Source organism: Pleurodeles waltl, chromosome 8 (assembly GCF_031143425.1).
Source record: "Pleurodeles waltl isolate 20211129_DDA chromosome 8, aPleWal1.hap1.20221129, whole genome shotgun sequence".
In the NCBI taxonomy this organism is placed as follows: Eukaryota; Metazoa; Chordata; class Amphibia; order Caudata; family Salamandridae; genus Pleurodeles; species Pleurodeles waltl.
The window spans coordinates 1,268,926,242-1,268,941,099 of NC_090447.1; the positions used below are offsets into that span (position 1 = coordinate 1,268,926,242).

Sequence of the window (14,858 nt, forward strand, 5' to 3'; positions counted from 1 at the left end):
GTTTGGGATAAAGTAACTTTTGATATATACGGACCTATGGAGATCATTCAAATACCAGATGTGTTCAAACTATCCATGAATGATATAATAATACCAGGCATTGCTTCTGATGATTGGGATGTGAAAACAGTTGATTCTATGATGACTGAATTGCAGTATTATACTGTATTTGAAAACAAAGATGTTTATCAATCTAAAGAAAATTATATTGATATGTTTTGCTATAATTATTATGGGCACCATTTCATACACAGAGTGAGTAGCCCAAAGACTATTTTAATTATACACAATGGGACCATTGTCCGACTCCACCACAAGGGAGTTCCAAAACATATTCTGAAAAGTTTACATAATTTTCTGGGCATGATGTTAAAATACTGAGTCGTATTATTTTAAATTGCCACCTACTGAAAACAAACATATTATTGACAAATACGAAATTTATATATTCGGACTCCTTTGCTTTCTGAAGGACTATAGAAGGCTATGAATATTGGCTGAAGTAGATTGACTTAAAAAGTGCGTGGGGAACTAGACATTGGCAAATAAGGGGGAAGGAAGCTTTATTCAGAGCATTCCCGGATACCTGTACAAATTATATTCTTAAATGAAACAGTACAACAAACAAGTTGTCTAGGCTTAGCAAAGATCAAAGAATTAAACACATCCAGTATACCTGCAAGATTTTATAAATGGCACAAATATACAAATGCAATTGAAGATCAGGTCAACTTATGGGTCCAGAACGGTACATTTAATGTTTTACTGACATGTCCTGGTGGGTGGGTATTGTGGCTAGTAGATACCAATGAGTGTCACCAAAGTTATATCAACTCCTCGGGAGGGGTTTCGGAACTAATAGGCCAGACACTCGCTATATTTCATCCGAACATGCGGGTATAGTTACAACATACAGTGTAGGGAAACTATGCCAGCAATGGTTAAGAACTTCCTCACTAGATGTGGTTAGAGAACACCTCAGTCTCCTGCACAATAATACGGATTTACAGGACTTCCTGTTAGGCCCCAGAAAACACAGCAGAAAGCGTTTCTTATATGAAGTAAATAATGAAATTTGGAAGCTTCCCCAACAAGAAGCTGCTGCCCGGTTAAGGTAAATTGACCAGGAAAATCTAAAATAGGCATTAGCTGTTGTGGATAATGGAATTAATACCCTGTCCAACCAGATATACACCTTAAATAACATTGTCTCTTCTGCTATAGACATTATATAAACAGATATGTCTTCCTTACACCAGGGGAAGAGTCAGCTAAGGTCCATTATGCAGTTGGGTTGGACACTTCAAACACTGAAGGCAGGTCGCGTTCCCTGGCAACATGTCAGCGCAAAGGAAATATTTTCTTCCTTTAATTTACCGCGACAACAACAACTAATGGCTAAGAAAGAAGCGACTTATGTCAGAAAAGTTATATTAGAAAAGTTGCCTTTTACTGTGGTTGAAATACCATCTGCTGAGTGGCTAATACACGGGGTCATTATTCTGCCTATTTCTACACTTCAATTCACCTCCTGTTTAAAACACATTCCGGTAGGCAGATATGAAAGGCTGGGAGATAGTTACATCCATGAGGTGTGGGAGCTAACCTTCTCGTACAAATGTCAAAGCGGCATGAAAAGACTTTCTTATTGGTAGTGAATGCAAGACTTCAGTCAGCCACTTGATGGTTTGTAAACAGCTGTCCTGTGTAACGCGTCTGCAGCAAATTTAGCTTCTTATCTGAAGGGAGTTCCTGTCCCCTTGATTAGACCTACGTTCTAGGTGCTTTCAAACGGCAGCTATGGTCTCCTCAATGGTGAAGAATGTTGTGGGATGCGAGCCGGAATAGTTTATGTTGTTTCGGTCTATAACATTGTTACATGCTGTGGGAAAGAACTGTTTCCTCCTACTAAAATATAAGAGGTGGCAGACATTTGGCCTCACACTGCTACTTCTAATGTGAATTTTGACAAGTTGAGCAGACTCAAGGCTTTATTGTTTCAGAAGCATGTGGCCCTTACATCTGCATGCGAGACCTATGCACTGCAGGTGGCAAGGTCGTCAGCAGAGATACAGTCCCTTTTAAGTACAAACTTTCTGAGACACTTTGGTGAACTTGTGGGGCAGATATTTAATGCGTCCAGTACAACTGGAATCTCAAACTTTAAGGCTGTTGGTTCTGGTTTCGTTGACACCTTCTCCTCCATATTCAGTTTGATACCATCAGCCATTCATTCCATTTTCTCCACTATTTTTCGGGGGATTTCCAATAACTTTGGCTATAATTGTTGGCATTTTGCTGTTGCTATTTTTTTTGTGCAATGGCTATCCCGCTGCAACAAGGAGGAATGAAAGCGCTCCCATCAGCGCAGCTGTGTCATGAACGCATGATGCAGTATTTTGGAGCAACAGTCCTAGAGCAATTGGAGTGTGACCGGTCTCTGTCATTCAGACCGGTTTTGCATTGTGTGGAGCCCATGTTTCGGTGCCTCTGGTGCTCTTTCGAATACGCACTGCAAGTCTGTCTTTTTATGCAGCGCTTGCTTTCATTAGACACTGATCTGTTGATGTTCTTGCTGCGAGCTCATTACCAGACATGTGCATTGAGGTTGTGTTTGCTACGGGAAGCTACTTATGAATTGCCCTTCCTGGAGGATGTGGCTCTTAACTCATCTTTGGGTACACCACGGAATGCCGCCTTGGCTGAGGCTATGGAACACGATTGTTCCTTGGTCCTTCTTGGCGATGCCTTTCCAACTTTAACATCTGCCGAAGTGGAAGATTTCCTGTCCTCTATGGTCCCGGAATCGATTGAAAGTTTAAAAAAAAAATAATAATAATAACTTTGCCTATTGAAATTCAGTCTTTTATGTCACATGTTCACGTTTTAAATTGTCCTTTTACGTGTCCCTTCGACTTGTCATAATTGACATTCATTTTTACATGTATTTCTTAGGTTGAGCTTTTTTAGTAGCAATTTTATATGTCACTAGGTTTTGAACCACCTTCAACCGACAAGGGGAGGGTGTTGTGTAGCCATTTTAGCTATATCTCCATGCAAGTTATTTTAATACACGAGGCCAAGCCGCTGTGCACTCTAACCTAGATATATTTTATTGTGCTTTATTTCATTATTATTACAATAGCCACTTTTACGGTCTAGTTTTATTTTCTGTTTATCTGTTTTTGCCTAGGCCAGCACTCTGTTCTCAAACAAGACATTCTTGCTCACTCTGTGCTTCTTCCAAGGCTACTGCAAAGTACACTGCTGTTGAACATGGTATAAGTTTAGTCTCTGACATTCGTAGAAAACACACATCCTTATGTAGGGACATTTTCTCAGAACATCAGCTGTTTTATTATAAAAACACTTCCCTGTCCCTTACACGTTAGAGGGAGATTCCAGCCAGAGAACCACAACTGTATGCTGATTGCCGAAAGCTTTGCTACAGCTGTTTTGCAGACTTCAGGCCTTTGCTCAGGTATGGGGGATGATGTCTTCCCAGGGGAACCTGAAGGGCAGAATTAGAGCTTAATATGCTGTGCTCTATCATAGCCTAGGCAGGAATTAGTCTACTGACTGTAGTGACAATATGGTAGCGTTATTCTTATGCTTCACTCTCCTTGTAACAATTTTAATATTGTCATGCTGTGTCATCCTCGTTATTCCTGCTCATGCTTTGCTATCTAAGATGCAGCTGCTTCATTAAAATCATTATTGAAACATATACTGCCTCTGTTCGTCATTGTATAAATGAGACTAATGTAACTGGGAGAAACAGATGAGACCTGAGTGACCACTGCTTCCATGAGAAATCAATTATGTCATGCGCTTGGCTGCTCAGTCATCCCTGCCCTAGGGTAGAGATGAGGTACTGCTAGTTAGCTGGAGCAAAACCCAGATTGGAGTGACAAGTGTCACCTGCAGTGGGTTAGACTTAGTCACAAACACCGCAGGCGATTCTGCCGCTCAATATCCAGTAGTCTCATTAGAATAATGAGAGCCTACGCAACAGTAACAAGTTTAATACAGGTGGTGTTGATGAGGTGTTCATGGACCGCAGTGCCAGACTGGCAAAAAAATAAAATATCCCGTTTCCGAAGGTGCACAGCCTCTTGCATTCTCTACCTGGTGGTAGGGTAGGCAATGCTCTGGATAGATTCAGGAAGTTGAGGTCTGGACTGCCAGGCTCTCACTCAGAGGTGGAATGCTGGGTGACGAACACCGGGTCCCCGGCACTTGTCGATGGCGGTGAGAGATAGTCCTCTGCACAGGATTGCCTGTGCAAGGCTTGGCCCAGGCCTGAGTGTGACCATCAGTGAAGGCCTTGTTGAACAGTAGTAAGGGTTCTGACGGGGATACCCGCTGGTTGAAGCACCTCTGTGAAATTTGTTTTTAGACTTGAGCTGTGGGCAGCTGTAGCTCCAGAACCTCAGTAGCTCCCCGGACCACTATCGCAAAAGAACTCCTTTTCTCCTAGTCACTGTGGGAGGAAAGAGGAGGCCAGTGTCTGGTGGGGTATCCAGACCAGTGGTGTAATCCTCATACCAGTTGTCATCTGCCATGGACTCTGCTATGGGATCAGGGTAAGAATAGGCATACTCCAAACCTCTCCATTTGTGATCCTCAGTGAGCCCGTGGAACAGGCTTCCAACTCCACTTCAGGCCTTGTGGGCCTGGTCTGCACTGGAACTGACATTGTGCGATGCCTGTTCGGCTCCGCATTGAAGTCAGAAATCACAAAGGGTTCGGCGTCACCGATGGGTGCCTGCGGGGCACTAACAGTCCACAGAGGAGGCTGTCAAGTCACTGCTGTGCTGATCCACACCCACCAATGAATCCTAAGGGGGTCGACTGGCACTGATTTACCCCTCTCCACAGAAGACTGAACCACAAGCAAGGGTAAGTCACATAAGCAAAACAGGGGCCAATTCAGCATATTATGTATAGCCCAAAAGCCCGGAAACATGGATTGGGCCATAAATAACAGCTCCTTACTTATTTTGTCCTCATTTAGTCTGGGTAGTATAATCAGAAATGCCAGTATCTAAAGGACTGTAATATGTGTCACAGAGAATTTACTTTGACAAAAGCAACCATCTTTTTGGCACAGTACCAAGCAAAATTGTAACTTTATGATTAGCCAGCAATTTTATAAATTATAAGCAATATAGCAGTTAGCTTATATGAAGCTACACGACTACCAATTCCATTTATGACAATGAAAAAACTATTTACCTTTGAAAGGTCTTCCTCTATGACATCGTTTCTCATTTGTGCAGCATCCAATTGTGTATAAAATCTTGCCCCAATCATTGGCATGATGTCATTGACACTTCGAAGCCTGTTTTGGTCCGTCAGTAAATACCTACCAAAAAATAATTTTAAAATGTTCTTTTTAACATTAGCTTTTCAATACATGTTGATCCAACACCTGGAGAAGCCCTTGATTATATAACGGCTGGTCTTACATGCATTTTAACTACACTACGTGCCTGCGGGAAAACTCTCTTCCCTCTTACCCAATATTTATTTATTTTCGTTTGCTTTCCACTGAAGCAGCATCTGATGTTGGAAAGGTTCCCTCTTACCCAATTTTTATTTCTTTTCGTTTGCTTTCCACTGAAGCAGCATCTGATGTTGGAAAGTACATTTAACACCATCTCGTTTTTTTATGCACACTCTCGCCAAATGTAATGTTTCTAAATCAGTGTGAGTTTGTGGTAAATGCAAACATTCAAGCAATTTAAAATGGCTGATCCAGTACTGCAATAAACATTCGAAAAAGTGCTGTAAAGATGCACATAGAAGCCGTAACAACAGGCTGTGCGAGTGTTAAATAAAGAAGCATGCCAAATGAAAATAGAGAATCTACTATGGCTCTTGCAGAATGGTCCTTCAATACATAGCAGGCAACCATCTAACACAAAAATAGACTCCCAAAAAGCTCCAGACTATTAAATGAATGCCAAAGACAAGACGGATGTAGTTATGTTCTGAAAAAGAATAGACATCAGTGCTTTCTAGGTATGCATTACTTTAACTGCGCCTTTACAATTGGTTTTACACAATTTATGAAATATTTAAAAGTTGAATAAGAGACTTATAATCCTGACCGTCACATGACACAGAAGTATGACAACGTATTCAGCAGAACTCCCAAATTGGGGCCAGAGCGGAGTGTGTCCGGTAAATACAGCTTCTGCACTTTAGGGACCTTAGAGATATCACAACTCCCAAAACATAGGACCATTTCAAGGTACCTCCGGCATGATAACATCATCAAAGGGTATGATCAGGATTATGCAAGTGTACAGTAAAAGAAAGATGTGGTGTTCTGCAGGCTAGAGCTCACACACTGTTGGTATACTAATTACTGCTGATTTATTAACCACAAAAGCATTTACACTTCTACACATCCGACCCCAACAACTCACAGGGACAAACATCTTTGGATTTACTTGCATAGCGATGGCAAATCACAGTGCTCCACAAGATGTTATCTGAAACTGTTACAAAAAACTGTTCATTCACACGCCGTGTAAATCAATAATCTCATCAGCACAACAGAAATATTATGGGTATTTGGAACCTGGCTAACAAAATGTTTCTGTGTTTTATGACATTGTACTACCTGATTTTCCTATTCCATGACAATACCTTTGTGGAAGGCAACATTCCCTTCACAGCTGCCTCCCAAACAGTTCTCATTTTAGTACTTCGTACAAAGGGGGTGTGATACGAGATCATTTTAATAGCCGTGATTGTGCAGGTACACTTTTTGTTTTAATTTCAATTTAGTTATTAAATCAGTAATGGAATTTTTTACCTGAAATAGTCGATGTTTTTTTATACTAAAAATATTATCACATTATTGCCATTAAAGATAGCATTAAAGAGAACATGTATAATAATCAAGTACAGTACAACAAAAACTTCTCAACCTTCCTTATTCGGTCCTATGGCAAAACTAATTCCTACCCCACATTTTCCCAGTACAGTCCAGCTTTAAACTAGTGAATTTTTACTTAAAAACAGGATTGCTATTTCTGAAATCATTAGTTTTCAAATATATAATTGAAGCAAATTTGCCTTTTCTGCACGGTCACCCCATAGTTTTACCCTGTTTTTTGGACCCTATTTTCACTGGCTCTAAGACTGTGCACTTTACCACTGCTAAACAAAAGTAAAGTGCTTGTCTCCTTACCCTTGAAATCATGCGCTGGAAATTGGAAATTTGACAGGCCAATTTAACTTCCCCATACGTCCACTGTGATGGTGCCATAAATGCACCTATGGCACAGAAAGTGAAATGTCATAGTTGGGCTGCAGTGTTATTTACACCACCCAAATATGAAAAAAAAAAATTTTTTGCCAGTAACACTACTATGCTCTGGCAAAGATCCAGTTTAAATGGACTAGAGTGACATCACAAAACAAGCATTGGCAAAGCCAATAGGTCTTGCCTATGTGAGATTTATTGGTTTTGCTAATGTTTTTTTAGCTATGCTGCAAATGGCTGAAAGTATTGCAAAAAAGCTGTATTAGAGTCAATGTTGTCCACGTTATTTTGCTTTTTTATTTTCAGCTACACTGCACTGAAGCTAACATTGCTGTACAATATGTGGCTAAAAAACTTTGACAAAGTCAATAGATCCAGCATAGGCGTGACCTATTGGCTTTGCCAATGCTTGGTATGGAATGCCACTTGGTAAGTTAAGTATTTATTTATTGTTTACAATGGCTGAAACGCCAATGTTATAGAATGGAGAATACCCTTGGCAAGGTGTGAAGATTGAGAAGTATTTTGGGACCATACAAAAACTGTGAAAATGTGCCCTATACATGCTCTGAATGTAACATGTTGTAGGAAGACCGAAACATCCAATAGGTTACAGCTTTTCTTACAGTGACATTTTAGGCTATGTGACACTTTGGGTGCAATGGTTACAAAAGAACCAAAATAGTACTCCTACCTGCTTGTTTACTGGTAAAATATAGCTATAATTGTTGGGTTTCTTAGTGCTTTTGGCCAGGTGGGTTTCTTAGTGCTTTTGGCCACTGTACCTGCTGCACCATCCAAATCATGGCCCTAGTGCCTGCAAGGTAACTGCATTTGGGACTGCTTGTTTAGTGATAACATACAGCAATAATCAGTGCTCGGTGGGTTTCCTAGAGCTTTTGGCCCGTGCCACGGCACCATCCAAATCGTGGCCCTAGTGCCTGCATGGTAACTGCACTTCTGTGTCCTTGTTTACTGGCAACACATAGCAATATTCTGGGCTCAGTGGGTTTGCTACGGCTTTCGGGCCCTATGCCACTGCAAAATCCAAATCATTGGCAAGGGTGCCTGCAAGGTAACTTGTGCCAACATGTAGCAATAGTCAGTGCTCAGTGCGTTTCCTAGAGCTTCTGGCCCCAGTGCCAGTGCACCTGCTGCACCATTCAAACTATGGCCCTAGTGCCTGTAAGGCAACTGCACTTGTGGCTGTTTGCCTAGTGGTAACATATAGCAATAGTCGGCACTTGGTGGGCTTCCTAGAGATTTTGGGATCTGTGCCACTACACCTACTGCACCTTCCGAACAGACCATGGCCCTATTGCCTGCAAGGTAACATGAGGAAATTGCTTATTTCCAATAATGTATGCGTTACAAAAAAGGCACAGTTGCAAATTGAACACAGAATTATTTTGTAGGTAAACAAACAAATGCTTTCTTAAAAGGTGCCTTGAAACTTATCCAACTCTCTAAAATGAGTTGCCACAGATGTCATAATTAAAGGATATGCTTTAAACATCTTAGTGAAAACCCAGCTTTGTTAAATTGTGCTACAATGTGCCTGGCTCTTTTCTGTGAAAATATCTTGTATGAAAGTGCCACTGTTGGCATGGTTATCCCCGACCCCCACCCACACCTCCCCACACTTTTTACCTAGTGTTGATGGCAACTTTGATTGAAAGTGTGCTGGGCCCCTACTAACAAGGGTTCTTTCCCTAAAACTGTACCTTTGTTTGACAGTTGGCACAGAGTTAAGTCCCTTGTAAAAGGTACCCATGGCACCAAGGGCCCTGTGCCAGGGAAGGTCCATAAGGGCTGCAGCATGCATTATGCCACCCTAGGGGACTCCTCACTCAGCACATGCACACTGCCTTGCAGCTTGTGAGTGCTGGTGGGGAGAAAAATACTAAGTTGACATGGCACCCCACTCAGGGTGCCATGCCCACAATTCACTGCCTGTGGCATAGGCAAGTCACCCCTCTTGTAGGCCTCACAGACCTATACAACAGGTGAGGGCCTAGCTGCATGAGCAATATGCCCCTACCGTGTCTAAGGCCATTCTTAACACGATAATCAAAAATTACACTGTTCCAAAAACAAATATGTAGATTCCAAAGACGTCTAAAATGGAATTCCACCAGAAGCAAGGGCCCTCAGGTCTCATCATCATTGAGGGTCCCGTCACACATTGCAGCACCAGTTTGGCATGGAGCAAGCCTGATGATGAGACCTGAGGGCCCTTGGTTCTGATGGAATTCTATTCTAGATACCTTTGGAATCTACATATTTGTTTTTGGAACAGTGTACTTTTTGATTGTCGTGTTATGAATAGGGAGGACGTACACAGGACCAGGGGAAGCGCTGCGTGCTGCCGGGAGGAGGAGAGGAGGAGTCACACGGGCAGGAGCCCTTTAAAATTATCCTCGCGCTCCCGCCGTCGCGGGAAGCGCTGCGTGCTGCCGGGAGGAGGAGAGGAGGAGTCACACGGGCAGGAGCCCTTTAAAATTATCCTCGCGCTCCCGCAGCGGGCCCGTCCTGCGCCCGTCAGCGACCGGAGGAGGCCGGGCTGGGCCATACCATTTTTATCCTGACTCCCGAGGTCGGTGACCAGCGGACGAACATACCTTACCCACCCGGACACCTTCCTAATATAGGTGAGCAGTACTTTAGGCCCAGCTTTTCTTAATAAAGCCCCAGCAGAGTAAAAATAGGGTGGGAAAAGGTGAGGATCAGCACCCACGGCGATAGACTGTCAAACCTTGGGGCTGGATTTAAGCGTCTTACCAAAACAAGATGGGTAGACGGAAGGGGGGGGATGCCCTTGGAAAAAGCCGATAACAACAAGACTCTAGATGGCTTCCTCCAAAAAGCAGTAGGGGCATTAGAAAAAGAAATTGAATTGGTAGAGCGCCGATTGACTGCTCCCCCACCAAAGGATGCCCCATCGAAAACTCCACCACAACCTTTTTACACACCAGTTCTCCACCCTGCCCCGGCAACCCCACCTCCAACTACCCAAACTACCCGAATGCCCGTCGCAGAGCCACTGGACAAAGTCATATATTCTTTAGAAACTTCACAGTCTATGCCAGATAGGCCTGCACCCTCCCCAAAGCACAGCTCAAAGGGCAAAAGGAAACGTGGGGAGGTGAACTTAAAGAATAAACGGGCCCGTGTTTTGAACTCCCCCAATCATGCCGTGCCTACTCGGACAAAGGACTGCACATTTGCCCACGCTACAAACAACGGCAGCTTGGACATAGCTCTCATAACAGATTTTATAAAAGACAAGCTCTCCAAAAAATTATACCCTATAACAACCCGCCTATCAGCTATTGAGGAGAAACTTGACGCTCTCATCAAACTCAATCAGCCAACCACCTCTTCCTCATCGGATCTACAATATTCTCAACAAGATTTTCCACCATGCCCTCCAATCAACAGTGCCAGCAGCCCTCCTCTATCACCAAGCACGGTCCACAATCCTCAATCACTCTGCCCTGATTCTTCGCATCAACCAGCGAAGGCTTCTATTGTCAGACTGGCCAATCCCCCTAAAACCTGGCACTCAAAGAGTGACCCCCTCTTCCCAAGGCGGACTGATGAAATTGCTTCTTCCATAAACATGGGCGCAAAACTGTACAAGGACTATACCAACCCTCCAGCAGACCGGATGCATAGGGATCTAGGATCCAATATGAGAACTTTACACCTACCACCGGAAGCTTGCCCTTATGTGCTTGTTATCACGAATGTTCCTAAGCTTAAACCTAATATTCCCGAATCATTTATAGAACTGAAAAATAAGGTCATCCACTGGCTACATAGATATGCTAGATTTGCTTTCTATATGATACCCTCAATATTAATGGTGAGGAGGGTGGGTTGGGTGGGTCCACTCAAAAACCCCGGTACAGGGGACTGCATTGTTATTAATTTTGATTCGCCTTCCCTTGTCCAACAGCTTTCTTTGAATGTGTGTCATTCTAACCCTCTAGGGGGAGCAATCTCACTTTGTAGGCTCCAGGCTTTTTACCCTCACAAAGCTGTACCAACTACTAAGGGGGTAACAATGTCACTCAGATCACACTAGGGTACAGATGCAGCCTGACCCACAGCCGAGATGTAGCCCTTTCTCGCTCTCGCTCTCTGAAAATGATTGACTAAAAGCCAGCACTGAGTACAGCTTACTCCAGCCTCAAGGTTCAAACATTTGGGATAAAAAGTACCCTATAGTCGGAAATAATGAAACTCACGAAATAGGGCAAGGCAACCCTGAGGTCGAACAAACCCCTACTGTAGACGCCAGAGACCCTACACTAATCTCCGTACCTGCTCAGCCAGATTTCTTTAAGTATTCTGAAATCTGAATTGGGGGTGCAAACAAGGAGAGCAAGGCGATCGAGATTAATTTAGCCATAGATTTATTATACTCCAGTAAACCTGGATTTCCACCACCATTACAGACACTCGAACTGCTCACGTCACCCCCCGATCTAGACGGGGTAAGAAATATTCTGGGCAATACTGCAGTTGAAAACCCAGTCATGACTGGTATAGATACGATTGAAAAGGGTATAAAACTTCCCCACGGTACCCCACTTGCAAGAAAAAACCCTGTGGCTGAAACACCCCATGACAAAACGGATGGCCTAGATACCATCCTTAGTTGGAATATTGCAGGGTTGGAGAATAAAATGAACAACCCTGAATGGGGCAAATTCATAGACGAACACAAAATATGTATTTTCCAAGAAACATGGGCATTGGAGCCCAAATATAGAATCGGTTATAAAAGTTACTGGGTCCCAGCAACTAAGGTGAACTCAGGGAGACCCTCAGGTGGCCTGCTTATATGGCTCAGCTGTTCCTTTAAATGTCGGATTGAAACAATTGACTTGGGCTGCCCCGATTTAATGGGCCTATCAATACCATCTCTTAGTGAGAAACCACTCCTAATAATCAATATATATAACAGGAGCCTGGGCAGCAAAAATGAGTCCGACACATTGACTATTTTGGACAGCTTTCTTTCTTGTAAATCACCCTCCCATTTTATCCTTATTGCTGGAGATTTTAATGTCACTTTTGAACCTTACTCGCTGGCCCAGGAATTATACAAAGATGAAGATGCCTACTGGGGAATCCCTCAATTGGTATCAAGCAAAAGACCAAAAACAAATAGATTAACACACCAGGTTGTGGATATCACATTGGCACATGGCCTGCGGGCCTGTAATGGTCGTTCCCGCTCGGACCCCAATCTTCACCCCACATTCAGGCGCGGGGCACAGAAGAGCCAGATAGACTATATTTTGCTTGATATCCGCCTGTGGGGCTATATGGCTGACATGAACATTGTAGAACATGAGGAAAGTGACCACGAACCATTGATTTTATTCCTTAGAAACCTATTACCCCTACTTGAAGTCTCCTGTTCCAAGACCCACGAACAACAGCTCGCACTCACTAATAATAGACGAAATGTTAGATGGGAATCCCTGAACACCGATACAGCCACCTTGACATCTGCGTACAGGCAGTTGGCTGATCACATGGATCGTATATCTCAGCCTTTAGAAGATAGTGGTGGGCTTATAGCAGCCCACACACAATTTTTTAATTCTCTAAAAAATCTTTTTACCAAAGAGTCTGTAAAAGAAGTTAATAAGAAGTGCAACGCAAGGTGGTTCAACGCCGCATGCAGGGAAGCACAGCACAAACTGTTGAGAGCTTTAAGAGGAGGTCAGTCAGATCATATAAGGGAAGCTAGGAAAGATTATAAACAGGAACAAGGTAGAGCCCGTAGGACATGGGATGAATCTAGATGGGTTTCCCTCCTGGAGTCTGCCAAATCAAATGACACCTCGAAATTTTGGAAATTGGTGGCTGATGCCAGCGAGGAACCCAATTGTTCGCCTGGTGCCTCAATACTCCCTGTAGAGTGGACAGATCATTTCTCCAGATTATATTCTGGGATCACTGGTGCTACTTCCAGGGAATTGACCCATATCACGATCATTGAGACATCCAAAATTGAATTTACCCTGGCAGAAACTAAAGCTGCGATTGCGTCATTGAAATGGGGAAAGGCCCCTGGCCTTGATAAAATACCAGGCGATTTATACAAGACAAACCCAGATATATGGGCCCCATATTTGAACCTCATTTCCAATGCGGTAACTGCAGGAGCACCTGTCCCGAGATCCTGGATGGGAGCAGAGATAGTTCCTATCTTTAAGAAAGGTAACCCCTCTAACCCTGCTAACTACCGCCCAATTTCCTTAATCGACAATTTTCAAAAACTTTTTGCTAAGCAAATTTTGTCCCGTTTAGAAGAATGGATTCTGGAAACCAATGCCATTTCTGATTTGCAAGCAGGGTTCAGGCCAGCAGTTAGCACCATAGATCAGGTGCTAAGATTCCTAACAATAAAATGGAAGACTGTGGAAATAGGAGGGGCAATCTTTTTGTAGTGTTTATTGATCTTAGAGCTGCGTTCGATTTGGTCCCTAGAAACCAGATATGGTTGACACTAGCCAATATGGGTGTCCCACACAGCCTTTTGAAACTTATCAGCCGATTACATGAGAATACTTATGCTCAAATCAGGAGCGGCAAGAATGGTGGTCTAACAGAATCAGTGGCTATTGAGAGGGGAGTCAGACAGGGGTGCGTTCTGGCCCCAACTCTTTTTCTTCTATACATAAATAACTGTATTAAGTATTTAGCAAACTGCATGAATGACTCCCCAAAGCTGGCTGGGACCAAAGTTCCATGCTTACTTTATGCAGATGACACTATCCTCCTGTCCAAATCACCCATGGGAATCCAGAATCTGGTTAACCAGTTCGGGGTATTCTGCAGAGATTACGGGTTAGACATAAACCTCAAGAAAACTAAACTCATGATATGCAGTGCCCCGAACAAGAAGCTTAGAGTAAATATAAAGATAGATTCAATTTTTTTGGAGAGGGTAAGGGAATATGATTATCTGGGAATCAGATTATCCGATAAGGGCAGCTGGGATGCAGCTATAAGGAAAGGGGCACTAACAATCAGCCAAAGATGTGGAGTGATAGGACGCAAAGCTAGCACTGCAACAAGTCCCCCTCTGACCCTCATCTCCGAAATATACAAAGCTCAAATCCGCGCCGCGGCCCTATATGGAGCGGAACTCTGGGGATCCCACAGACAAATGGACACTCTCCAAGTCAAAGAAAATAATTTCCTTAGACACATATCCAGACTAGGGAAAGGTACGCCGATGCTCCCCCTAAGACTGGATCTGGGTCTAAACAGTATTAAAGACACAGCATACTTAAGACCACTTCTCTACTGGGTCAGACTATGGAAAACGGATGAACGCGAACCTTTCAGGTCAGCAGTTAAAGAATTATTGCCACCTTGCTATGGATGGGAAAAAGTACGATGGCTAAGGGAGATGAAAGCAGCCTGGGTTAAACTGAATTTATCCCAGTATTGGGAGAATCCCGAGATGATTCCTGGTAACGCTAAACGCCTGATCAAAGACCGATATTGGGAAAAGATCCATGAGGAATCTCTCGGTTTAAATGGA

General features: G+C 43.2%; 1 protein-coding gene across 2 annotated transcripts in view; it reads right to left on the reverse strand.

The window, feature by feature from the left end:
* The window catches only part of PAN3 (poly(A) specific ribonuclease subunit PAN3), a 620,383-nt gene that overhangs the window by 106,016 nt on the left and 499,509 nt on the right, over nt 1-14,858 (reverse strand). For both annotated transcript variants that reach the window (XM_069202205.1, XM_069202206.1), the window contains exon 17: nt 5,239-5,368. In XM_069202205.1, coding sequence (XP_069058306.1) covers nt 5,239-5,368 — 130 coding nt within the window. The remainder of the gene's footprint in view (nt 1-5,238; nt 5,369-14,858) is intronic.